At 42.5% G+C, this 27,928-nt stretch overlaps 1 protein-coding gene across 6 annotated transcripts in view; it reads left to right on the top strand.

Moving 5' to 3' along the window:
- The window catches only part of LOC113269823 (transducin-like enhancer protein 4), a 139,585-nt gene that overhangs the window by 17,272 nt on the left and 94,385 nt on the right, over positions 1-27,928 (top strand). For all 6 annotated transcript variants that reach the window (XM_026518793.4, XM_044391092.3, XM_026518794.4 and 3 more), the window contains exon 5: positions 17,361-17,423. In XM_026518793.4, coding sequence (XP_026374578.1) covers positions 17,361-17,423 — 63 coding nt within the window. The remainder of the gene's footprint in view (positions 1-17,360; positions 17,424-27,928) is intronic.

Genomic DNA, 27,928 nt, shown 5'->3' on the forward strand with positions numbered 1-27,928 from the left:
AGCAAAGCTGATAGGATTTGCTTAAAATCTGAACAAGAATTCAGGATATTTTGCATCAATTTTGGATGCATATAGAAAAAGTTATGGTAAGATTTTTGTTGCATTTGGGCCGTCAGATGGTATTCATGCTTAGATTTATACATCCCACATTTTTCCTTGATTCGGGAATATCTTAGAGGTATTGGCAGGTTCAGTTCCAGACCATCAAAATAAAGCAAATATTGCAGTAAGCCAAGTCAGATGAATTTTTGGGTTTCCCACTGCATATAAAAATTATGTTTACACTATACTGTAGTCTATTAAAGTGTGCAGTAGCATTATGTCTTAAAAAAACAACACATATACATTAAAAAACCTCTTGCTGAAAAATGCTAGCCATCATCTGAGCTTTCAGCGAGTTGTAATCACTGATCATAGATCACCATAAGAAATAGAATAATAATGAAAAAGCGTGAAATATTGAGAGAATTACCAAAACGTGACACAGAGACGTAAAACAAGTAAATGCTGTTGGAAAAATGGCACCGATAGATTTTCTTGATGTTGGATTGCCACAGACTTTCGACTCCTAAAAAATGCAGGATCTGCGACACAGTGAAGTGAAGTACAGTAAAACAAGGTAGGCCTGTATGTGATTTTCCAGTTTGGGGGCGTGCTTTTGCCACATTTGTTTGTTTGAGGCTCATCCCAAAACTAACAATCTTAGATGGAAATATTTAGCTTCTCAAATGGAAATGTCTAGAACTGGACCTACAGAGGTCAAGAAGATCATAACCTAAAGACTTAAACCTGAAGAACTTAATCCTCCTGGGGTTGTTTTAGTCTTCTTACACTGAGTTACTTGGTTAAGAGGAGGTAGTGCTGGAGACCTCAGATGGAAGCCAAAGGCCCAAGATGGCTTCGAACTGATCTTTAACCAAATGCTCATTGATCTCACATTACCTATAGGGCATACTTGGAGGTCTAGGGAGTTAGAAAAGGTGATGGGCTTGCCTCTGTGGAGATTCTAGTCTTGTTATGGCATTTGTACCAACGTGAACAAAACAAGGCAGTGTGTGTGGATAGACAGAAGAGAGGAAGTCAGGAGTGATTAAGGATGCATCTATCCTGAGATAGATGCCCAGGCATTTAAGTGGGACCTCAGAGGAAGGGGTCACTTAGGAAGAAAGGAGAGGGGATGATTCCAGGTGGAAGCCATGTAGATGGGAAAGGGCTGTGTATATTCAGGCTCTGGTTAGTGTTTCCGGCTTGGTTGGGATAGGGGAAAGAATGGTTGAGAAGGCAGGTTTGGGATTCGTTTATAGAAGGCGTGGATGCTAGTATAGTATGTGGGTTATTGAAGGGAGGGTCAGAAGAAGATTAATTAGACGGTAGGGCAAGGACACGTCTGTTTTGCGAATTGCCTTAGTCTCAGCAGGTAGCGTGGGTCCTGATAGCAGATGTGGAGTGAATGCTGGCTGAAATGATTTGAGTGGAGAGGGACAGGACTGGAGAGGGACAGGGTTGAGGAGGGATGTGGGACTCGCAAGGAGGAACCCAAGTGACCCAGCAGTTCATTGGATGAGGGGTGTGTAAATGCATAGGAGAGAGTTCGTAAGACATTGACCCCTGCAGCCTGGCAGAATCCTGGTGCCACGGATAGAAAAAGAAACGTTGGAAGGGGGGATTTGCTCTTGACTATGCTGGGTGCGAGGTACCTAGGGAGGAGAGGGAGTGACAGAAGGAAGAGGAGAAAAGAAAAGTGAGTGTGTTGCTTCTCTTTCCTTCATGCCTTTATATCCACATCTTTATCTCCTGCCAAATCTGTACTCCTGCCAAGAACCTCAAGGATTCTTTTACGTAAGACCTGTATTTGTGCCTTTATTCTATACCCAGGCCAGGATGGACTTTGCCAGGCAGCTCTTTGCGGACATTGGATTTAGGAACTTACCATTTTAAAGAAGGTGTGTGACCGTTGTGTTAGTGTATGGGAGAAAGTGTTTCTCTTCACCATTTTTGCTTGATTACTGCCATTACCTTTATATAGATATAATAGTGGGAGTTTGCAAATTATCTGATTTTTGACTTTTTCCTTTTTAAAGTTTTTTTTTGTTAACATTAAAAATAGGTACAGAATCCTCTAAATTATTCATCAGCTATGGAAACTTTGCTCCATTCTTTTTTTTCTGTTTCTTTTTAATTTTTTTTATCATTTGGCCGGTGACTGGATAGGTCAGTGATTCCATATCCTTTTTGGGTTGAGAAATTTTGTGTAAACATGCGTCTGAGTGTGTAATTGTTTTTGAGAAACTACTATATTTCAAAAGAAATAATTTTCCCCATTGTTCTTTATGTATGATCTAAATACTGAAATTAAAATGGATGTTTCAGTCAGTGCAAATTATATATGCGGTTAATTTTCTCCTTTTTTTTTTTTTTTCCTAATGTAGCGTATTCTATATTTTAAACTTTCCCCCCCCTTTAGACACTTGTCTTAAAGTGCTGCAGTGGAGTGAAAACAGCAATGATAGTAAGGAAAGTTAAGTAAACATGAAATTAAAAAGGCCATAGAGTACATTTTGGTAAACCAAAATATTGCTTGGTGGCATAAAACCACAGATCCATTCCCAAAAAAAAAAAAACATGCGGAAATGTGGTTTTGCTGTCTGTGATGCAGTCTGTTTTCAACTGTCAGAAACATACGTTGCTTTCTGGGGTATTTTTTTTTCAAGTCTGACCACAGCTTTTAATTTCCTTCACTCCACCCACACCTCCCACCACACCTCCACGTATCTAGTGCTAATTTATGGGTGATTTAAATGTAATGACATAATCATCAACCAGCAGAAAGGTCAGCAGTTGTGGCAAAAGTTTCATGTCTTAGATGTGCTCGGTGCCAATTCTGTGCTCTTGGGAACTTCTGTAATCAGAACACAGTGATCGTCCTTGTTTTTGGACTTCTCAATTTAAGTTAAATTGTGATCTTTAAAAGGTGGTTTTGAAGTGCTTTGTTTTTTTTTTGCTAAAGAGGTAATATATTCACATTAAAGAAATTTTAGAAAGAAAAAGAATCACCCATGATCCTTCCACTCTGAGCTAACTGCCGACCTAGGCAGAGGCTCAAGGCTGAAGCCTCACTGTCTCCACCAGTTGTGCTGTGGCTGTTGGAAAATTATGTCTGCCTACCCTTCATCGAAAGTACTGGTCAAAGTTCAAAGGGTAATACATAAAATAGACACGTGTATGTTTTATTTAAAAGTACAAAAGTACAAAAAGTATATGTATAGTAAAACGAAACCTTAGATCTTTAAAATTAATTTTGACTTATTGGTAACTTTTTTGTGGGCAACACAATCCTAAATATTTTTTTAGGAGCTGCTCCTGATTTAGCCAGTAACTCGCTATGGTCTTGGTAAATTATTTAACTTCCCTGAGTCTCAGTTCTTATGCGTAGCTAGAAAACGAAGGGATAGGACCGGATCAATATGTTTTATAAAATGCTGGCTCCCAGGCCCCAGAACCTGGGACTTGGGCATCAGCATTTTCCTACACGCTCCAGGGTGATTCTAATGTGCAGCAGGTTCGAGAACCAGTGAATTGAAGCAGTGCTTCTCAAACTTCAGTGTGCATACAAATCACGGGGGGTCCTGTTAAAATCACATTCTGTCCCAGCAGGGTTGGAGTGTGCCTGCTGTATGATGCCCCAGTGGTGCTGGTGCTGCTGGTCCACTGACCACATGGCGAGTAGCAAGGAAGGAGCCATAAAATCTGTAAAATTTCTTCTGTTTCTTTGTCATTACTTATTTCCATGATATAGTTTATATAGTACATGGGGGAGGCCGTATGCTGCTTGAATGACACCCCCGATTTCGGATGTCAGGATTGATAGGTAGTGTGATGTCTGCATAACCTTTGCTTGCTGAGATTCCAGACGTGCATCTCTGGAGAAGTTCAGCAAAGCGCAGTAGTTTTAATAGTACCTTGCTTCGGGTAGCCTGACTGCGTGCCGGCTGGTGGCTGGTGGGCTTGGTACGTTGTTACAGAGAAGGGGGGCACTTTGCAGTTGTCCCTCCTCTGCTCACGGAGACCCCACTGTAGCAGGTGCTTAACACGTTCAGATTCTGTCTCCTTTCTTCTCATCCCCCAGCGGCCACCTGCCCGTCTTGACCTCTAATTCCGGAGCAGTAGTTTACGTAAATGGGCAAAAAAAAAAAAAAAAAAAAAAAAAAAAAAATTATGAAGGTAGTACGTTTTGTTTTAACTTGATTTCTCACGTGAGCACGTTCTCTGCAGAAAATTTATTAAACAAAACTCCCAGTTTTGAGGTGTATTTTGTTGTGGAAGAAGCACAAACATCCTGGAGCGGTAACATTGGCCATGCTCTTCTTTAAGCCTATCATTTGGAAATAAAAAAGGACTGTTCAAAATTGTAGTCCTCTTGCCTTGTTTGCTGTAGTGTGGCTCAGACTCGCAGGCAGCGGGCTCTGGCGGGAAGGCCCCGCTGAGGCCTGGGGTGTCTGCAGAAGCCGCCCTTAAGCAGTTAAGTGTAACTGCGGCCACTTAGCTTCTCCATGTAAACCAGGCAGGGATCAGAGAATGCTCCATTTATTAGGGCTGTCTTAGAGAATTTCGTTGCCTTGAAGGAATATACTTATCACCTCTTCTAAAGTCGCAGGCAGTAAGAAGTTGCAGTTTGCAGCGTGGGAGTGTTGCCGCAGAGTAGGGTTATTCGCTGTGGTCTGCGGACTGGAGCAGGTCTGCGAACAGTTTGCTCTAGGTGGGCGTTCGCAGTAAGGAGCTTCTCCCAGACTGTAAATCAACACACCGCTTTCTTCATGGCAAATGTCTTCTTCATTGTTAAAAAACAAAACCAAAGAACAACAACAACCCCACTTAGCTGAATTGAACAGTAGTTGATTTAATTCTGGCACAAGACCGTTGTCTCTTTGCTGATGGATAACAATTTGAGGATTGACTGCTTTTCAGGAGCACTGCTTTAGAATATGTAATCAGAGGGTTTATCAGGGTGGTTTTATTAGTTAAGAATAGACAAATAGAAGTGCATAAAATAAAGGAAGGTGTAACCTGAAAGAGAAAAAAGTAAACTTAGAGGCAAGTTAGGTTAAAGGTAAAATCAAGTTCAGGGGGGTGGGGACATGTGCAAAAGAGTAAGTTAAGTCAAGGCACGTGACACAGATTCACAAGCGGGAAGCTGTTAAGTCACTGCCGTTTGTGCGTTGGTTAACGCAAAGGTCGTTTAAATTCTTCTTGAGTACTTCCGAATTCTTACTTGTCTTCGAATTTTTGTTTTTCCTTTTCATCATCTGTCTCTAATGGAAATAACACACTCCTATGAATCTCATATAACTGTTTTCTGTAGTCTTCAATTACACGAAGCTTTGAAATTAAGCCTGAATTCCCCTCCACCTCTCCTCTCCCCCCAGCCTGCTATTCTTCACTCTTTACTACTATATTTAAAATTTACTGCATCCAGGACAAGTATCTGTTTACCAAGAAAAGAGGAAGAGAGATCCTTTGCCGGTAGCAAAACGTAAATACTGGAATGTCTTTTCTGGGTCATAGTGCAAGAAAGTGGAGAAACAGCAAATTTTCTGGGGCTGGGCTTGTGACCTCACTCCTCTTCCCAATCAATCGGGAGGCACTGTCCTCTGTTATCACTGTGCCAATGAGTCTGCCCCCCCCCATTCCCCTTTAGATCCACAGCCCTTCCCTGGTGTAGTATAAATGAGTGAGGGATGCCTTCTTAATTGAGAGACAGGAGGAGCCTAAGCTTGAATCGATACCTAACAATACAGCTACTCAGTTTGTAGCACTGTCTCATCTCAGTTCTGTCTTAGAACAGAACTACTACCTTAAGGGATTTTATTCGTAAGTGTATCCTCATAAATATTTCTGCCAAGCAAATATGGGGCAGCTAGTATTCTTCCCATTTCATGGGTGTAGAAATGGAGTAGCACTGAGGGGTTTGCTTCAAGCCGTGGTTCAGCTGGACTAGTAATTAAAGTCAGCCTGGGATTCGGCACTCCGCACTTGTATCATTCACACGATCTGGTTGCTTTCCGGAATATCTCGTCATCTGAGTTCAGCTTTTTCCCTCTGCCTTACATAACTGTCCCCCACAGCACACCTTGAAACTAACGTTGTGACTTCCCTATCCTAACGATTGGTAGCATCATACCCAGGCTTTACGTGGTAGAATCATGGATTTCCTTACTTCTTCTCATTTTCCAAGTCTTAGGGAGGTCACAACGTGCTGCTGGTTTCCCTTGTGCAGTGTGTCTCCTTTGCTTGTCCCCTCTGCCACCAAGCCTTGCATGGGCTTAGGGGAGCACAGGGAACACTTTGGTATCTGTCCATATTAGGGCCCTTCTCCATTCCTGGAAATCCAGCCAGAATTCCCTTCATGGCTCTCTCCTCTTCTCTGCTCATTTTACTCTTTACCTTGGTGACCTTGTCCACTCTGCTTAATAGATGGATTCCAAATTTTTTCTACAGCCTGGATCTGTCTTCTGAGACTGTCGTATTAAGCAAGTCTTCATTTCCATTCAGTGTCTCAAAAGTACTTAAACTCTCAGTGTCACCAGATGACGTCATCCCCCACAAACCTGCTGTGGTCCAATGATCTCTATCTCAGGAAATGCCAGAACCATCCACCCAGTTTCCCAAGCCAGAAACCTGGAGGCAGGTGATGATTGCCTTTCCTCCTTGCTCATGAGCCACACCCAGTCAGTCATCTGGTCTCTTGGAATCTACTCCCACTTACTCCCGCATCTGTGTACGTCTCTCTCCTGCTGTCTGAGCATGGTGAATTACTTATCAGGTTTTCTTCGCTTTATCTTTAAAATGAGGACAGAGTAATTCTCTTAGAACTGTTCTGCACTGAAGTGAAATATGTGGTGCGGGGGAAACTCCGTGAACGTTAGGATGATACGATGCTCATGACCATGATTGGCTCATTTAGCCACCTTACCTATTTAAGATGACTTTCACCACGGTCCAGCCTGAGTGGAGATGATCCCAGTACCCTGGGCTGTTGCGGATCTGCTTCCTCAGCCTCATCTTGTGCCGCTACCGCCCCCTTTCCTTCCCTTGTCCTTTTTGTTGAATATGAATGTCCCACATTGGTGCAGCACGCTGATCTTTTTGGAATGTTCTTGCCCTTTTCCCTGCCCCTCTCTCCTTTGTCTGTAAGACTCACTTCACCCTCAGTTACTCAGGGAACCAGAGTCCTCTGTTAAGCATTTTTAAATACCATGCACTTTGTATTTTTTCAGTGTCTCTTTCATTTGCTAGATTATGGGCTCTGTAAATCCTGTCTTGTTCCGCTACTCTGTTTCTCAGACTATGACACAGTGCCTGGCAGGATAGTAGACCATCATCGGAAACCGTGGCAGTAGTATGGCTCACGTGTAGTTCTCTCCCGAAAGCCTCTGTGACGACTTCAGCCAGAAGGGGCTTCATCCACCCTCACCCTCATTTCTAGGACTGTTCTGTGTACCACCTAGGCGCCACATGCTGTCTGTTACAGCGTTCAGAGTCCAGGTCACCTCGGCATTCACTGCCCTTGCCACCCTAGCTGCTAGCTTAGAGTAGGAGTGAATGAATGAGCTGGTATCTGAAAACGTCTTGTCGAAATTCCGAAGTTTGTGGTGCTATGGGATTTCATATTGTTCCTATTCTGAAGTTATCTTTCATCCTCCATCTTTCCTTTTGTGGTATGTTTTGTGGTTATAAATCTCTTCCACTGCCATTCACATATAATCCGTGACAAGAAGGGGGCGGAGGGCCCAGATGCACTTTGGTGGCTTGGCCTCCTGTCTGGTACTTATCATAGTTTTCCTAGGAATTGTCCTTGAGAGGTCCTTGCTGCCTTGCAGGTAAGTTCAGGCTCTTTAGTGTGGCATTCAGGACCTTCCACAGGCTGACCCTTTCTGTCCTTATTTTCCACTCCCTCTTTTATTGCACATGTCCTGTGCTCTAGCTTAATGGTTTCCACTTCTGCCATTAGAATCACCTGGGGAGCTTTAAAATAATACACTGAAGCGTGGGTTCTACCCTCCAAGAGCGTGAGTTCATCTGTCTGCCGTGAGGCCTTGGCGTTGGTATTTGTGAAGGATCCACTGGTGATGCTGGTGTAAAGCCAGGCCTGGAAACCATTGACCAGCTCGGCGTTGCCCACAAAGTGTGATCTGCTGTAAGAGCTTTGAGAACAAAGGGTTCTGCAGTCAAGTTTGATTGGTACCGCATTTCCTGCTCTCTTTCCAAATATTTGTAACTAGCACTAACAAATGAAAGGTCTGAGGTGTCCAACAGCCAAGAAACCTGTTGAACTGTGTGTAAGCCCGGTGAGGTCATCTGGTCAGGGAGCCCTTTACGCGTATAATACCTGTTAATGACATCTGCAAAACGCTGTGGAGAAGCTTTCTGGGGCGATGCTGCTTCCAGCCGTATCTCAGCTTTTAAGTCCATTCTTTATGTGCCCTTCTTTAATCATCTCATCCGCATCAGACCCCTGCCCTGCCCCAGGCTCCTCTCTTAGAACCCCGGTTTTACCTTCTTGAGCACTTCCCAGATCTGGAATTCCTCTGCATCTGCCTGTCTGTCCGCTTCCGGCTCCCACCCCTGCAGTGTGCACTCCAGGATGGCAGGGGCTTCTTTGTGTGGTTTGCCCGGTGTCTCGGCACCTAAAGTAGGCCTGACAAATAGTGGGTGCTTGATAAATACTTGTTGAATGGACAGAAAGGCAGCCATATATTTGTGGTTTTGGCTTTTCCTAAGGTACGCGTTTAAATATTTAAACTGCCTGCACAATTTAATTAAAAGCAGCTTGAAATACATTTGAACAGCAACTAGAAATACGGGAACAAACGGGGATGGTAGTGGTTTCTTATACTTTTAATTTTCTCAACCTATCTCGTAAAGTATTTAAAAAAAAGAAAAAGTAGATCTGAGCCTGACTGTAGAGAGAATGCGATTTTTCTGATTCTAGAGAGGCCTTAGTCTGTGGTATAGGACTTCTTTCTTAACTTTCTAACCGTCCTGTCACAGGTGGCTTCTCTGGGCCTGTGGGAGTCACACCTATGTGAGTCATTAAGAGGGTTTGGGTGAGGATCATTGAGTGATGGCGGACTTGTGTGTGGGATACACTGCACCAAGGACAAAAGCACACAAAACCTGTCAGGAATTAGTACATTCTATGGAAAAACATGCCCCTACAGTGAGAGTATTCAGACAGGTTCCTCAGGGACGGTAGGAAGGGGATTTGCATATTTGAATCTATGCATGGATCCCAGCAATTTCTGGCCTTTGTTTGGAAGGGAATCGATTAGCGTGTTCTCTGTAGGCGTCCTCAGACTGCAGCTGTGTCTGCAGCTCCCGAAGCCCGGCTCTGACTGTCCAAGTTCTGAGTGGGGTTGGCATGTGTGAACTGCCCTGCCTGTGTGACAGTTCGTGTGTGACCTGCTAGTCCTCGAATTGCCAGGCACTGCTCTTTTTACTTCCTGTGAGAGCATGGATGCCAGTGCACGGCTCCGGCCGGCCCTTCCTGGGCTGTTAGAGTTATCACACGGCTTTACTCTGGAGATACCCTTGTGGAGATTTATCTTGACTCAGCATTTGGGGCGCTCTCCCATTGTGCTCTCTAACAAATACCCCAATTCTAGCGGGGGGGGGGGCGGTGATCAGCAGTCCAGTGTGAGTAATCTCAGAAAGGAGGTTGAGTGGCATCTCCTTTTATCGTATTTCTTAAAATACCTTTTAGAACACATGTCTTGCCAAGGTTTCAGAGTGGAAGTTGGAGTCATTTACTTAGCAGTCCGGAATTGTCCAGAGTGAATTTGCATTTCCTTTTGTTACCCACTGTGATTACTTGTTATCCTTTTTGAGGAGCATGGCATCCTAAGTGCCAGAAAAGATGTGCGTTGGGAAGGTAAACCCCATCAGTGTACAAGCAGGTCTTCCAGATGGATAGTCCTTTACGGTGGAAGTGCTCGAACGCTTCCCAGACAGTTTCAGCGGGCCTGCAAAAGATTTTAGGAGATTCCTAGCACCTAACTGAACTGCGGTTGCTTCTGTTCATTCAGCAAATATTTTTGAGTGTCTTCTACTTACCACTCAGGGGGGCTGTACACAGACGTCTCTGCCTTCACTGAGCCTGCGTTCTGTGGAACCTTGCTACTCAGGATGCTGTCTGTAGACCCGCGGCGTCCGTGTCACTTTGGAGTTTGTTAGAAGTGTAGACAGTCAGGCCCCACTTCAGGCAGAGATTTTAACAAGAATCCTGGGTGATTAGTACGCACGTTAAAGTTTGAGAAGCACTACTCGTTCGTGTAAACAAAAAGACATGGGTGATGCTGTCTGATGATTACAAACGCCGTGGAGAAAGGACTGTACTGGGCCAGAGGATGACTGGGAGGAGGAGTCAGAGGATGGGGACTGGAGATGTCTGAGGTGTCCACGGGCTGAGACTGAAGAGCCTCGGGAAGATCGGGCACCGGGACTCCCCCTCCCCCTTGTGTGCTTTATTCACCCACATCTTGTGGGTGCTTTTCCCCTTTTCTGCTCTAGGCCAGGTGGTGGCCCATGGATTCACGTGCCTGCTCTGGACCTGGTTAGCAGTGGGAGCGTTTGGCACAGCAGCACGAGTTCAAGCAGCAGAGGAGCACAACTTTGGTTTTGATAGGAACTGGCTCTTTATCAAAGTGAGAAAACAGTCTAAGCGGATGGAAGGGTATCTTGACAGTGATGACTTCGAAGACTTGAAATTTTATGTGATTGTGAGGGGCAGGGGGAAACCAATAGAGGCCTTGCTAGAGTCAAAAGGACGAGAGAAAAAGGAATGCTGAGGAATGTGGATGATGTAGACGCAGGTTTTCTGGAAAATGGAGAGAAGAAGAAAACATGCAAGGAAGTCTTCAGCCTAACGTAAGAGGATAGACTGAAAAACAGCATGGCTTTCAGTGTATAAAAGGCGGTTTATTGCTTTTCTTGGAGGTAAGTATCCTTGATGAGTGCCTGTAAGGACCATTAGTGTTTTTATTTGTCTTACTGGTTTTATTCCAATATCCGCAGTTCCTCTTTCTTTAGGTATTTCTCACATATAGTTTAATCACATAGATCATGATGGGAAAAATTAAGGTAGATGATCTTCACCTGCTGTGGGTACAAGGAATATTTGCTCCCTACGATTGCTAAGTTTGAAAATGCTTAATTGTAAGTCAGCATCCCAAGGCACCTGTACACTTAAGTCAGTAGGAAGGAGTAAGGTGAAAACAGTTGGAGAGATTGAGTGATGGATTCAGAGACGGAGAGAAAAGACGAGAAATCAGACAGTAGCTAGCAGGCCTTGGGCCCGAGGACATGAGCATTTGCATGGGTGTCTTAGGACTCAGAGTAATCAGGTTCTCTGACCAGTTCCACCCTGTTCCACAAAGGCTTAAGTCAGGCTCACCAAAGAAAGTCCTTTTCTTTCCCTACTCCTGACATCCTACTTTTCCCTCCCATCTTTTTTTCCCCCGGTTTCCCTGCCACTCCCCTCTGGTGGAGCTGAGTATAATCATGATAACATTGGTTACAGTGTTTTTCAGACTTGAGAACTGAAATAATTTGACCTTGTAGGAGTAATTGGACATCTGGCACAATGATTGTCATTCTTAACCTTGACAATATATCACTCTCAACATTTGGAGCTGTATTTAAACACAATAACCAGACCCAGAAGGGGTAGTAAGGATAATAGGCATCTATCTGGGATTTCTCTTAAAGACCTTAGAAAGCTCAAGAGGGGGCGCCTGGGTGGCACAGCGGTTAAGCGTCTGCCTTTGGCACAGGGCGTGATCCTGGCGTTATGGGATCGAGCCCCACATCAGGCTCCTCCGCTATGAGCCTGCTTCTTCCTCTCCCACTCCCGCTGCTTGTGTTCCCTCTCTTGCTGGCTGTCTCTATCTCTGTCAAATAAATAAATAAAATCTTTAAAAAAAAAAAGAAAGCTCAAGAGATGAGAGGCAAGGGCATTTTTGTCTAATCGTGGCAAAAATGCTTCAGTAAAATGCAGCTTTACCTTGGGGATGGATTGGAATAATTCAGGAAACGTAGGTATCCCGTGGTCCTCTTCAGGAAAGGCACTGCCCGGCGTACTCTTGCGCTCGCACCACGAACAGCAGCACCCGTGCATCTTGTTAGGACAAACAAATGATGTACTTCAGGGTAGGCAATGAACTGAACTACATACTGCGTACTTAATAGCATACTTTGCACTTGGTAAATTAGCATAGGTATGGGTTCAAAACACAAAGCAGATTGACATTGCTTTGAGGTATTACTGTCAGTAGAATCATTGCTTTAGTTCAACTCCCTGGAGGAGGTGGGGTTTGGGTGGTGACTAAAAATTAGTTGAATATTGGCACTTTCATATCGTTCAAGGTAAGACTAATTGAGTACTCCTAGATAGTACCTCTTTCTTATTAGAGGAAGTGGGGTGATGAGAGCTTTTGAAAGTCTTAATACTTATAAAAAAAAAAAAAAAGTCTTGATAGTTTGAATCAGTCCTTATTGGAAACTGATAGATGTTTTATCAAATTGATTCTCACAATGTTATCACTTCATTTATTGCTTTATTAAGCAATACAAAATATTTTGTACAAGATAAGTACCTGAACTAAAATAAAATGTAGCCATCTGGTTTACCAGCTTGCCAGCAGTGCTGACAGTACCTTTGATCTGAATCTATGCCTTATTCCAGTTTGGCTTTTTTTTTTAATACAAAAATTAGTTTTATCCATTATGTATTCTTACCTCTTTTGTAAAGTTGAATTTTGATGACAAGATAAAAACTGAGTTGTCAGTTTCAAGAAATTACTTGAGTATTTTTCCTTAGGTTTAGGCTGGCTTTTTAGTAAGTCGGAAAGGATTTCTCATTACTCCTCTGACTTTTTAATCTAGGGACAAGCAGCATCAGTTCCACGAGTTAGGCCATTTCTTAGAAAATTTGGGAGAGATCAATGAACAAATGAAGATAATTTATTTTCTGATTGAAATAAAAAATTACAGTCTTCGGTTGTGTAGAGGCAAAAGAGGGGTGAAGGACAGGGTTGCAGGATTTATTTGTACTTACTCCAAAAAGGATTTCAGATAGAATAAGAAGAAACTTCTCTTCACTTTTTTGAAGTGTTTTATATAATTGGTGAATGTATGTTCTTGATAAACACTTAATAAGATAGAGTCTCTCTTAAAAACGTTTTTGGCAAAGAAACTGCTGTAGAAAGCAAATTAATTGTGAAATGTTACTCTTCAAGAATGTTTTTCTGAAACTATAGTTGTTTGTGTTTTGTTGTTGTTTCTGGTTTGCTGCTAAAATGGTTTCCTAATGATTTGTTTCTCTGTTTTATTTGAACAATACTGTGCAGTAGTGTTGCTCCTATTTTGATGAGAGACTAAAACTCCAAGAAATATTTTTTAAACCAATAATTGCTTTTGATACATCTCTTTGATTACTAAAATAGTTATCTGTACTTTCTCTCAAGTTTATTATGTCATAAAAATAAAATTTGTTTAATTTTTTAAGGAAATTATATAGGCGGAAGTAATCTAAATAAAAATTAGATTTTTATTATATTACAACTATTTGAGGGGATGTAATTTAATTCAAGTGTAGGCTTAACCAGTTTTTTGTCTTACTTAAATGACTAATGTAATTTGTTATAAGTGATAAAGAAAATATGTATTTGATATTGTGTTCTTCAGTATTTGTTACTTTTTTAATCTAATGATTGAATTGTGGCATTCTTTTCAGTGCATGATGTTGCTTTCCCATGATGCAAGATAGTTAAAACATTTTCCAACAGTTCTTGAGTTGGCGTATGAAGAAAAAAGCAATGAAAGCTTCTTCCTTATGTTTTTCTCTTCTATTACCACTGGTCATGCTGCTAGGCCACTGGCCATCTCCATTTTGGAGGTGTTAGCCTTCAGCATTCATGTGCCAAGTGTTGAGTGCACAGCCAAGGTGTTTTTATAGAATGCCTTTTTCTAAAATATTTTGCCCAGTTTGTTGTATGTGCGTATGTGTAGGGATGGTCATTTATTGGTTCTTTTTATCAGAGGGTGGCATAGGGGAGGAGGAAATAGAATGGTAGTGAAATGAGGGTAGGAAAATAATATGCGTGCAACTTATTTTTAAATGACTGTCTTGATGGGTAGAAGAAGACATAATCGAAATATCAAAAATTGTTAATGGGATTCGACAGACTGTGGCTGTAAAAACAAATTGTCTTGTTATGTTGTGGCACGAACAATCGTCCTTTTATTGGGGCCGTTCATACTATTTTGGAATATCGTGGGCATCTAAAGACAATAGCCTAGCAGTGTCTGTAAAGCCTCGAATACCACAATAACATCCAGCAGCCCTAACAGCAGTATTTCAGAATCTTGGCCTGTTTAAATGGGCTCTCTGTGAATGTACTTGCTCAGGGACGCATGAGCCACATCACCTATAAATTTGATTGGAAGCTACAGCGCTGGCATAGGCTGATGGATAGCAGATTAGAGCCCTGATTAACCATGTGATTCGAAGACTGGGAATATATTGTCTAAGCAAGATTCATCAGACGCAATCAGAATTTCAAGTGGTCAGATGAAATTCAAATGTGTATTGTGGCGTTTCCTCCCCTAGTGCTTTTCCTCCTAGGTTGCCTTTTTTTCCCCCCTCTCTTTCCCCAAAGCTGAAAAATACTTCTTTGATGAATCTGCTCCTTACCCTAAAGCTGTCTGTCTGTTATTCATCAGAAAGCAGGTCGCAGTTCAGTGAGCAGAAGAAAAGATTTTAATAGAAGCTGTGCCAAGGGCTGTAATGCATCATTTTAGGGCCCTAATTACATTACAATGACAAATATCAATGGTGACAACAGCAATAACCTACATCCTTTAATGGCTGTGCTGGAAAAGGAGTTTGGGCCCCACGCCATTAGATTAGACTCAGTTTCAAAACATAGGCCATTAGAAGTGTGTGTCCACAGTATTATTGGCTGATCACTGAAGCCCAGTGGAAAGGCCTGTAAATAAATGATGCCTCCCTAAAGCTGGGTCCTGTGGGACAAAAGAGGCAAAATTAGTTGACCATGGAAGCAGCAGTGTTTCCGAGGCAACTTTAGCTTTCAAAGTGAGGAATGACCTGCTTAATTTTATGAAATCACACACACATTCCACCCCCCTACCGCCAATTAGCCTGACCATGAAAAATCCATTGGCATGACAACTTAAAGAAATTAAGAAGTCTTTTAAACAAAAGGAGACCTATAAAGAAAAAGTTAGCAAGATCCTCCCTTTTTTTCTGTTATGTGTGTTAATATACATGAATGAATAAATAAATCAACTTTTCTACTTTACTACATTTATTTTTTAAGAAAATGCAGATTTTTGTTGTTTATTTTTTTCACAGTTGCTCAGACTTAAAATAGCCTACGTCCAAAATTGAAGAGGCCAAATAAATACCTCTTGGTCTTTATTTTGCCTGATGAGTAAGTTTCCTTAGAGTAGTTTTTATTGCCTAGATTATGTAGGCAAACTAAAGAACTCAGTTTTCTTATGTGCCCACACATTTTTAAACCCTCCTAGCAAGGGACTATTTTATTTATGTAAACAACATAATGAGGAAAATATGCTTGGCAGATGGTTCTAAGCATTAGAATCATCAGTTTGGTCTGCCCCAAAGTGTCTCATTATCTTTTATTCTCTCCCCCTCCATCTCTCCCTACAAAAAGCTTAACAACCAAATGCCTTTGAGACGCAGTGCTTTCGGTCTGGTGAATGCTACTCTATTTTCTCGGCTCACACTGGAATTTCACCCATAACCACTGTGGTATGTCCGTCCAGGTGGAGAGTGGTTTGGTGATTCCCATTGCAGCTTTTCATGGTGGTTTAAGCATTCTTAAAGGATAGCTAAATGCTCCATGGGGCCAGTGCAGTAAATTAAATCAGGTCTGCACAGTTGGGTCCTTATTCACTGCTGCGTTATTGGTGCTGGGTTTTTGTCCACCCTGTTAGGAATGCAGGCTGGGAGGGAAAGCTTAGGTTGGAAACTTCCTTCATGGTGAATTTGTGTTTTCTCTTGACTGGCAAAGTTTTTAAGGTCCTGGCATTTAAAAGATTGCATAGCCGCAAAGTCAAAAGGGTTGCTGATGAAAGAAGGAAACCTAGATTGCACAAGGAGAGTGTCGCTGTCATTCTGGTAATGACTTAGCAAGAAAAAGAGCATTTTTGTCTTCTTATAAAATGAGAAACTGACCCTGGATGGAATTTATTTTAAGAATGTCTCAGGAATAGTAATTGCTTTACATTTTCTGCCTCTCAACACTTCTCACCTCTGCTTCACCCCATCCCATCATTTAAAATATAAGCTATTTTGCATGTATGTGTATGAGAAAACCATGTGTTTACATGTCCCATCCTGAAGTGCATAAGAAGCCATCTGATAATACAAATTAAGATGAACATCAGTGAAGCTCTGGGTAGATTTTTAAAGAAAAGTTAGTGGTGGCATTTCTTCCTTTCTTTCCTTCCTTCCTTTCTTTTTTAAACTTAGTGTAACATCCTGCTGATAGAAAATTTCTATACTTAAAAAATTATTAGAGAATAAACTCTTTATTATCGGACGTTGCTGGGACGTTGCAGATCTATAGTTCGAGAATAAGTAATGTTCCCAAGGTTAGTTTCCATATATATACACACAAATCCCTTTCTCCTAAGTATAGGAAAATTTTACCATGGTCTGCCTCTGCACAGTGAGAACCCTGGTGGGACACATTTGGATAGTTTCATGGTTGAAGAAAACATGCTATGCCCTAGCAATTTTATAACTTAAGGATCCGAGTTAATCAACTTATTTGGGTTGGTTGGGTGCTATTCTTTTGGGAGGTTGGGGACTTGAAGCAGAGGCCACAAATGTAGAAATCCAGTGAGCTACTGAGAGAAACTGGGGTGGTGGAAAGAATGTCTCTTTACTGTCAAAACTCTAAAAACTCAAGGTTTTATGAAAAACCATATTAGAATGAACAAGGGTCCTGTTGAAGGCTTTTGAAATCTGATTTCCAGTCATGAAAATTAAATTCTTTTTTTATGTTGTCCTGGTGCTTGAAGGTTGACTTTTTAAGATGAATGCTGGTTAATAAATTGTGCTATTAATGTGGCACTGTTGTCACTGCCTCCTTTTAATGGGCTTGCTGATGAGAGTTTTCCTCTTCCTTAGGAAATACGCCAGCCAGAATATAAAGTGTGTTTTAATATCATCCTGTTAATATTTTGGGAATTTGTAACCAGCTGACTGTTCTCTTTATTGCTTTCCTTTCCTTTTTTTTTTTTTTTTAATGCAGGCAGAGATTGTCAAGAGGCTGAATGCTATCTGTGCACAAGTCATTCCCTTCCTGTCCCAAGAGGTAAGGCAGTTGGTTTGAGACGCTGAGCTAGAAGGTGCCATTTTAGAGGTTTTGCAGAAAAGGGATTGTGGAACTGACTCTGGCGGTGTCAGTCTCTTGGTGTTTGTATGGCACATTTCTAAGATACAGTGTTCACATTCCAACTTCTACACTTTATTAACATTCAGTGGAGTCTAATTGTGTTCATCTAATGGAACATTTTCTTCTAATGAAGCAAGATTCAATTGTTAAAATATTTTGCTGTCATTGGACAATGTAGTGTTGCTCAGAATTATGACTGTTTTTCATAATGGCATCTAATAGGGTGGATTGAAATATTGCCCAGAAGGGTTTGTTCTCCACTCTTGTCACTGGGCATTAAGAGTTGGCAGAAGACACATCCATAGAAAGTGCTTTACGCAGTAAACAAACTAATGTGACTTTTGGCTAGCTGCTTTAAAAAAGTTACTCATTACCTGCTGAAGTCTTCACACTGTATGTGCACTTGGAAGAACATACGCGGGAGGGACTCTGTGTCCTCAGTGCTCTGAGTGCCACAGACTTCTTACATTGCCAGGGCCCGTCGTCTGGCTCACCTGCTTCTCGCTCACCAGCAGTGGAAGCGTGCACTGTCTGCAAACGTGTTCGTGTTGGAATGAGAAGGTGCATTTCTCGTGCATGGTGGCTTCCTTGTGGCTTTTTTCCCCCTCTTTTTGTTTGCTCGCTTGCTTTTGGTCATTACAAAGTTTAGGTGAAAGTGCTAAAAAGAGATCATTTTTGCTTCTGAATTCCTGAATCCGTCATTTGCTCAGGTAAAATCAGCTGTGAGAAGGCAAGAATCTAACTAATGGAATATCCGTGTGTCTCCGCCACCGAGCTTTGTGGTGTGGGCTAGAAGGCACCGAGGCACTTTCCTCCTACCCTTCACTTCTTTAGGATGTTGTGGCATTGCATTCCAGGACAGCTGTCCGTCTGCCTGCCCGCCCGTGGGCAGGTGCTGATGTGAGCCTGCAGCACCCGGGTATTTGAGCATGGGTGTATGTTATAGATCATGTGAATTCTTACGTGAATTCTTATTTGGTTTGAACTGGGTTGGATCTCAGTAACCATGGGTACCTTTCATCAGATATATATCCCACGGAGGTGCTCATTTTCACAAACCATGGACCTGAGTTAACATCCTGAATTCAAATGTTCTTCTGGACTACAAACAACAATGGAGGAGCTGTCTTTCTCGCCCTTTAGCTGTGACCACAAAACCACTACCCACTGTAGCCCCATTTGCCTATTTCTGCTCAGGATTTGCTTGTGACTAGATGGGGTGGAGGGATGAAGGGAGAGTGAGGAGGCCTGTTTGCATTTCTTTAGGAGGCCGGGCCACGCTTGCTTTGCCCAATCCAGACCAGCCTGTGTTTGTTCTTAGTTGACGCCGCTCTGCTTTATGGAGATGGGAAGCATGTGTATGTAACCCACAGAGCTGTAACCAGGCTGAGGTGTTACACCCCAGGTAGAGGGAAGAGTTTGAACTATTCCTGGGGTGGTATTAGACTTGAGGCCTTTGCAGGCATAGACCCCCGATCTATAATCACTGGTGTAGCTTATTCCCATGGCATTTTTGCAGGATCTGTGGGGTTATATGCAGAAGTGGAAGGAGGTCTTGAGGGTGTTGGTGGAGATGATTTGCAAATAGGTTGTTTTCCCACGAGTTGTGGTGTTTGTGCGAGCAGGCCCAGTAGGAGGAGACTGTGTAATGGTAGTGGTGCCGAGCAAGACCCGACTGGAATGAATTGGCTAAGGAGGTTGTACCCCACAGAGGAGAGCCACGGGGAGATACTCGCAGCCCCGTTTCTCTGCTCGAGGCTGGGAAGACAGCATCATGCTCTCACCACTTACTGTTTATTTCCCCGATACTTCTGACGTTTCTTGGTTGAAATCCTTGATTTGTGTGTAATGAATGACGTGTCATGGTTTTCTAAATCCTGATTCTGTGTATATCTTTTCTTCTGCTTACTTTGGATTTAATTGGTTCTTCTTTCAGTTTCTTAAGGTGTGTGTCTGTCTTTTAATGTGTGGGCCACAGACATGTTTGTTCCTGCCCAGCCCAGGCCTCTGATGTTTTGTGTCTGAACATTGCCCACCTCGTTTCATCTTCTGGGCATTCTGTGAGCATCAGACTCCTCGCTTCTGTCCTGAGGCCAGATGGACCGTAATCTGGAGGGAGGGGAGGAGGCAGGTTATTAGAGGAAGATGAATTCTATTTCCTGTCTCTTCAGAGGCATGGAAAATCACTCTTGCATGGCTGCGAGCGTCACTCGGTGCCAGGACTGAAGGCTCTTAATCTGATCTTTTAACACCGGCTCTCTGTGTGACAGTCTCACTGCCAAAACGGCAGCTGCGGCGTTAGAATTTATTTTAAAACGTTTTTATTTAAAAATGCAATGATTGTATTTAGAAAAAATGAAAAATATTCCCTGGAGACTAGTACGTGTAAGGTACAGGACACTGGTTGGAGGGATTTTTTTTGGAATTTGACAGGAACGGGAGGTAAATTCACACACTTGTAGAAGCCCGTTTTTAATTTGCCCCCATGTGCTTGTTAGTGTACCTGCTTAATACTGCTTTTGGTCAGTATGCCACGTTTCCTAAAATTTAAAAAATACACATATAATACTGAATGACAACTATTAAATAAATTTAGTTTTAGGTGCCAGGCTTTTTTTGGAAATAAGTTGTGTAATTGTAGTTTAGAAGTACTTAAAGTATGTCTATGTATCATAGGAAACAATCACAGGAACAATATTTTCCTGGTAGATTTCACAAAAACATTTTTTAGAATTATAGCCCCTATATTTTAACGATGTGCTTGTTGCACTCATGTATGACTGCTTCCGAAGTCCCAGGCATTAGACAAAGATAACTGCCAACTTTTGTCATTAAAGCTAGTATAACATACAGTTCTTCTTTTTCTTCTTCTTCTTCTTCTTTTTTTTTTTTTTTTTTTGAAAAGGGAGGGTGAGGCACGCAAGTGGGAGCGGGAGGGGCAGAGGGAGAGAGAATCTTAAGTAGGCTCCATGCTCTGTGCGGTGCCTGATGGAGGCTTGATCTTGGGACCCTGAGATCATGACCTGAGCTGAAATCAAGATTGGGATGCTTAACCGACTGAGCCACCCAGGCACCCCTCACATATCGTTCTAAAAATTTTGTAGGATCCCTACCTAATACCAGAATTTAAAGAAGCCTCATGAGTGAATCCTTACCTGTTTGAAGCTGGTTTTTTCTCCCGCTTTGTTTTGGCTTTTAGGAATGTGTAAGACTGATCTATATTCTGTTGCCCTCAAGTTTCTTCTTTAAAAGGCAAATTTCACATAGTAAGTGGGAAGTTCTCTCTCCTGCTTTGGGTCTCCTTTGCAGGAGAGGAGCTATAAATAATCCACTCCCCGTTGGCAGTTCCGTAAGCAAGAGATGCCAGAATGATGACAGTTGGATCTGGGTCGAGTCCTGGCCTCCCTGTTACAAATTACGGGGCTTACTCTAGCTAAGTAAAGCTGGGTGACCTTTTAGCAAGTGGTTCGCCTCTGTAAGCCTCAGTCTCCTCATCTGCACATGAGGTTAGTTGCAGCGTGCGATGCGTACTTGGGATTACACGCGTGCGGCGTGGCGCCCAGTCAGCGCCTCCTGATGTTGGGTCGGGGCGGTGCCTGCTGCGGCAGTAGCAAAGCTCAGAGTTTCCTTTTTGAGAAGACCTGGAACCAGCCCTCCCTCCCCTTTTCAAAAACTCATTGCCTTTGCAAGAATGAAGTAGTTCTCTTCCTTTCCTATGTCCTTCTTATAGAGGGAAAGTGTAAGTTCAAACTGAAGTCAGGGCTGTGAACTAGCTAAAAATCTCAGGGAGGCATATTTGGTAGCCCCAAGGGTGATTGTCTTCTAGCTCCAAAAATTAATTTTCCAGTTTAGCAAACACCTGTCTCTCCCCAACCAGCAAGCCAATATCCAGACGGTGATAGCCCTTCAGGGTGTTCAACCGGTAGAGCTGACCTCTGAAGGAACAGTGGTTTGGGATGTGGTCTCTGTTTTGCCCATAAAGCTATCTAGAAAGACAAACTTCTCAATCCAGTTGGTGACTGGCTCTTTTCCAAGTATCTGGTTGCTTAGCTGAAGTTAGTTTTGTTTTTACATGTAGTTTATGGACAGACTCTCTTTTTTCATCAGTGATTTCAGGTTATATCTCATAGACCCTTCGACCTCATGGGTCCTCAGCCACGTTGAAGGATGCTAGTCAGTACTGCCTTGCCTCCACTCCGCCCCTCCCAACCCCCAACCCCTGTTCCTTGTCTTGAGTTACTGAAGTGGAGGCAGAACTGCTTTACGACTGGAGGAGGAGCCCTGCCGACTCGTCCTCTCAGAGCCCAGGCAGAGTGATGGCAGAGCCCCCAGCCCTGAGGCCTGGGCTTACCTAAGTCAGCACCTATTTCTTCCTTGTATGTGAAAATATTGATTTTATAGGGAATAAAGAATTTAAATCATTCTTTTGACCACATTTAATAATAGTCCTCTGGTCATTAGAAATTTTAGGGTATAAAAGGGAAATTAAGAGTGAAATTTTTATGCCTTTTATTTTTATTCTTGTATTTACCTAGGGAAAAGAGCATATTCCAACTTGAATGCTTTCTAGTGCACATTTAATTTTAACTCAAAACTTGGTTTTTATTACACTGTTAGCCTATCTAATGAGTAGAACCAAATAGTGTTTTCCTCTAGAATTCTGCAGATTTCCGTTGCATTTAAATAGTAGAAAATAATACACAAGTACATAATGGTGATAATACGTGTTTATTTAAATTCCAGTGCCAATAGCAAGAATAGCTATGATACCTGACTTTCTATTTTGGAGATGCTGTAAATTTGGTCCTTTTAATTTGATGGAAAACAAACCCCTTTTATGATAGGAGATACGAGTGTATCTCAAATGGTGGGGGTTTTTTTTGGGTACCTGGGTTAATATGGTACTGAATTGCTCTGAACCACATTTTGCATGTATAGAATAATTGTAAAATGGAAGTTGAAAAATGTGAGCAGTCACTTTCATACGGTGCCTCAGGGAGGAAATGAACACAATACAGTGGTTGCATGCACTGATGGCAGTGTTCTCGCCTCGCCTCGTAATGGCACCCGGTTAACTCATCTTACTGCTTGTTAACTTTGTAAGGAACCAGTGGCTTGTGATAACATGGTTTGATGGAGGTGAGCTTGGCTGAAATCACCAGAGATCCCCTGATAAGTATGCGGTGACACCTGCAGGACTGTCTTCAGAGATCGTTCCTTAAACGCCAGCAGCCGTCACAGGACACATCTGCGTTCCAGTCAGGGCCGTTTTGTCAGTGCTGGTAATATGTTACGACAGTGCTGTGTATCTTAGGGATGTCCTGAAGTGACTCATACACCTAGATTGGGGCTTTAATGGATTTTGTCCTGTTTTTGGATTCTCACATTGGACCACCTTTCATTTAAAATGTGTTTTTTTCTCACAAAACTGAATGAGGCATCAGGGGGCATAATCCTGTCCCGTGTTCCACGGTTTGGCCAATTGACTTGTTCTATGTGACCATGCATTTTAGTGACAGTTGCATATTTGGCGAGATCCTTACGGTGGCATTGTGGCCTGCTTGCCCTCAGCAAGTAAATAATTCTTGGGAGGGAGAACTTCTCCGCAGGTTTCAATGTAGTCCTCCTTTCAGAGGCAGCAGTGCCAACCCTTACCTATATGTGTCGAAAAAATTAAGGTGCTTTTGAGAAACCTACTCATTTCTTTGACTTTCAGTTAGGTGGTGATTGGATTATTACTGGAGCTAAGCTTTAAAATACTTTAAGTAGAGCTTATAATGTCTAAAAGGGTAGCCATAGCCATGTGTGGCTATTTAGATTTAAATTAAAATTAATCAAAGTTAAATAAGGTTACAAATTAAGGTTCCCAGTCACATTAGCCCCATTTCAAGTGCTCAGTACACGTATGTGGCTAGTGTGGAAGCTCCCGACATTGTAGAAAGTTCAGTTGGAAAGCTGGGACTTGAGAGCTTATTGGACAGGTCAGGCAAGAATGCTCGGTCCTCATGCGGGTGAGAGCAGAGATGGTCAGTAGAAAAAAGCCTTGCTCAGCACTTCCCAAGCCTCAGTACCAAGTTTCACCGCTAAAATTGTTTGGAAAACCCTGCATACATATTCACGCTCTGAGATTTGAAGCTCAGAGAAGACCTGCCATTTACCAGGTATTAGCCAAATTACACCCGGTCGGGTTTTTTTGTTTTAAGTAATACCTGATTTCTTGTGGGACTAACATTTCTTGGGATACCATTAGGAAAGGCTGATTTGAATTTAAAGCTTATCTAGGCCAGTACACTTGGTAGAGTTGCCGAAAAGAGGGTGAGTAGGATTTTAGCCTGACTTACTGGACATGGAGGGACACTTCACTCAGATGTGACCTGCTTAGCCATCTCTGGAGTATTCTGTGTCGTCACCGAGAGCACAACCAAGGAGTGGCCAATGGATGAGTGGCCTAAAGCCAGTGGCCTAGGGATATTTAACATGGGATAGAGAAAGTGAAAACATACATTAGGCCATTTTCATGTACTTGAAGTGCACTCCAGTGGAGGAGAATGTAGAGGCAAATCTGGGTCCAGTGGGAAGACATCAGGAGAGGTAGATTTCTAATCAATATTAGAGCCCATTATCCCCACATAGAAAAAAGCTTGTGCATGAGGTAGTGAGTTCCCTTCCGGAAGATAGGATCAAGCAGACTGACGACTACTTGGTAGGGTGTGACAGAGGAAACTCCTCCGTTGGATATAGTAATGGCTTTTGGCCTGTGGTTGATACTACAACCTCAGCCTCCCAGTCCACTCAGTCAGGCAGCATTTAGAAATCTGTAGGCTTTTGGAAGGGTGGAGAGTCTTTTATTGGTCAGTTTGTTATAGTGCTTGGGGCACTACTGCCATCTGGGTCTCCTGATTTCTAAGGCCTTTACTAGTTCTGAGTGAGTGGCTTTTTATGTACATGTGGCTAATGAGTCCTGTGAGCAGAAAGGGCATTTGGTCCAGGGTCAAGTTTATCTTTCACCCTAGAGCATTGCATTAGCCTTCTACTTGTTCTCTCTCCTGTCTGGCTCACCTCCCTGTCATCCAGCTTCTTTACTGTTCTTTACTATCCCAGCTCTGTCTCACTAACATGCAGAACTGATAACACTCAGCTGCTTTAAAATTAAAAAAAAAAAATGTCTTACCCCAGGGGCATCTGGGTGGTGCAGTTGGTTAAGCCCTCCGACTCTTGGTTTCTGCTCAGGTCACGATCTCAGGATTGTGAGATGGAGCCCCATGTCAGGCTCCATACTCAGCATGGCGTCCGCTTGAGATTCTCTCTCCCTCTGCCCCTCCTGCTTGTGTGCGCACGTGCTCTCTCTCAAATAAAAAATTAAATCTTTAAAAAAATGTCTTACCAGGATAAAGTCCAAGTTTTCTGCGTGTTGTGCAAAGCCTGTCAGTGTTGGGCCTCCTCCTGCCTTACAGATTTCACTTCCGCTAGTCCGAGGCTCTCTGGAGTATGCCTGGGCCGTACCCACGTGACTTCAGGCGCTTGCCTTTGTTGTTCTTTTTGTGAGTCCTTCTTCCACTTTAAAGCTTCGCATATGTGTTTTGCCATGCCCGAGAAAGCTTTCAGTCCCACCTGGCTTTGTCTCTCCCCACTTTTCCCCTTACCCTGTCCTTCTCCTACAGCCATCCACGTTCATTTTCTTCCATGACAGATAAGCTCCTTTCTCCTCCAGGGACCTTGCCCAGGCTCTTCTCTGTGCCTGGGATTCTTTTCTCCTTGCTTCATCCACAGAACTCTTGCACATCCTTCATGTCAGTTGTTGGGTCAGCTTCCATAGGGAATCTTCCCTCAGTCCTAAAGATTCCATTAGATAGGTCCCCAGTAAGGGATTGCGTAGCATCCTGTAATTTTCTTCATGGAAATTATCCTCCAGTTGTGATATTACCACCCTCGTGAGTGTTATTCGTTCACCGAGTGTCTTGTTCATGACTGTAGTCTTAGTTCCTGCCACAGTTGCCTGGTGCACAGTAGTTTCTTAATAAATAATTGAATGGACGAATAAGAAAACAAAGACTTTCCTGATGCTCCAGGAAGTATGCTGGGCATTCCTTCCTATAACCTCTCCTGGTATTAGTTTATGTCCTGCTTTCCTATATAGTGTAAGATGCTCTGTGTCTGCGAGTTCTTTGAGGAGTAGTGGGGCCATTATCCCAAGTGCTTACTTTTTCATGTCACATGTCAGGAACATTAATGTCGTTCATTATAAAAATCCTACTTCATTTTACACCTCTACCTTTAACTACCCACTACCTCTTTACTTACCCCTATCAATAAGGGAGGTAAGGGAGAGGGAGGGTATTAAAAAAAATCCTAAGTTGTAATGTAGAGGTTTTTTCCTTGTTTTTATTGGAAGTACTACATCTGATGCCATGCCCTAAAGTGTTGGCATGACAGGGATGGTCATTGTCATCTCTTCCCCAGTTCATACAGTAAGTACCTGTTATACACGTATTAGTGATTTGTTAAGGTCTGTTTCTCAGCAGGCTTTGTTGGACTTACGACTTCTCTCGTTTCAGTCTCTTTCTTGTTGAAAAAATTATTCCCAGGACCTTTCCTGAAAAATGCAAAAAATAATTTTATGATGAAAGTTAAGTAGGAAAGTGATTTAATGTATAGAATTTCATTTTAGGGCCCCCCATCCATGCTCATATTCCTTAAATCACAGTATTTAATTGAGATACAACTTACACATCATAAAATTCGTTTAAGTGTGTAATTCAATGATTTTTAGTAAATTTACAGAGTTGTGCAACCATAATCACATTGTAGGTTTTTTTTTTTTTGAGGGTTTCTTTTTTAAAATTATAAATTGCAGTATTTAAAAGAATAAATTATTGGGCTTTTTTTTTTTTTACCCCCCCCCCCCCAAGTCCCAGTTAGAGACACCCCCCCCCCCCCCACCTTAGGCTTACTGATATATTCTTAGTAGCATTTTATTTGGTGGTACTGGTAGAACAAGTTCAATCCGGGCCCCTATGTGAGGGAGCAGTAAGAGGCCATAGGACTGTTGCTTTCTGCAGATTGCCTGGGGCTAGAGTGGCTGTCACCACTTGTGGTGAGGTGGCAGAGGGGAGAAGCAGGAAGTGGGAGAGGACATGAGATGCAGGGTGGAGTGGGAGGAGAGGAACAGATTGGGGAAGGGGAAGAAAAGGGGAAGAGATGGCAGATGTAATGGGAAAACCATCAGGGTTCTAAGGAGATGTGAAAAACTTGCTGTATTTTCTCAGCTTATTTGTTAAAATTGGAAATGGAAAAAAAAATACCACCTTTGGGTCAGTTTATGAGGATTTTGGGCTTCTTCATCGAGTGTTCGTTTTTTTCTTCAGTGATCATTTGCCCCTTCTTTCCTGAGGTGTGATTCTTAGAGTGTTATTGACGTGGCTGAGTGAGCAATGTCAGGGTGTTTCTGGTGCTTGCAGAGCACATTGGGAGGAGGCATTCTTTGCCTTAGGGAGCTTCTGTTCAAAAGGTCCTTAAACAGCAGATGATTCACAGTTGTAAGCAGAAACAGGGAAGTAAAATCCTGAACTACAGGTAGAGTTCAGATGTGGTATTAGCCCGTGGCCACTGTCATGAGAGGAAACGAAGGAGCTGAATCATGACTTCCCATTGTCATTTTAGCTTTTTACCAAGAGTTTCTATAGGAACATCAGACGTCAGTGTTCTGGTTCACTGCTGTGTTTCTGGTTTTCTCAGTAAATGCACTTGATTTTAACGCTGAGCCAGAAAGATATCCCCACTGCCCTAAGGCATCTTTGCCTATCTTGGCAGTTGGAGTCCAGGTTATGAAGCAAGAATTGAACAATCTTCATGGTAGAATGGCCCTAACTAGCTGTATTTCCTGCATGTTTGTCTTAATAGAACTGTTCTTTGAGTGCGTAAGATAAAGTAGAGGATGTTTCACTAATATTGGAAATATTTCAGTAATATACAGAAATTGGACACAGTAAGAACTTAAGAAGGCTTTTGTTGAACCTAATGGATACATGAATGGAATGAATGATATGTGTGTTGATGTGTGTTCGTGTGGTTGTTTGGCTTTCAGTTTCTTGAAGTTTTGAGCAGCTGTTGTTGAATGTTGGAAAGCGAAAGGTGGAAAATCCGTTACCAGTTTCTGTCCATATACTCGAGTATTAGGAAAATCCCAGAGTCGTCCTACATGTTGTCCATTTTCTCTGTTGTCCAAGTACTGCCATTTTTCACTACTCTGATAACTAGATTGCTTTACATCTACACATGAACTCTGTGCTTGTAGGTTAACATACTGGTTAGGGTAGCTTCGAGGAGAAACTGCTGTTACTGGCCACTTTATGGAGCATGCCTCTCTGTTCCTTCTAGTGTCTTTATAAATCTTTAGGACTTTTACTTTCTTCAAACAGAGAAGG

Source organism: Ursus arctos, unplaced genomic scaffold (assembly GCF_023065955.2).
Source record: "Ursus arctos isolate Adak ecotype North America unplaced genomic scaffold, UrsArc2.0 scaffold_33, whole genome shotgun sequence".
Lineage (NCBI taxonomy): Eukaryota > Metazoa > Chordata > Mammalia > Carnivora > Ursidae > Ursus > Ursus arctos.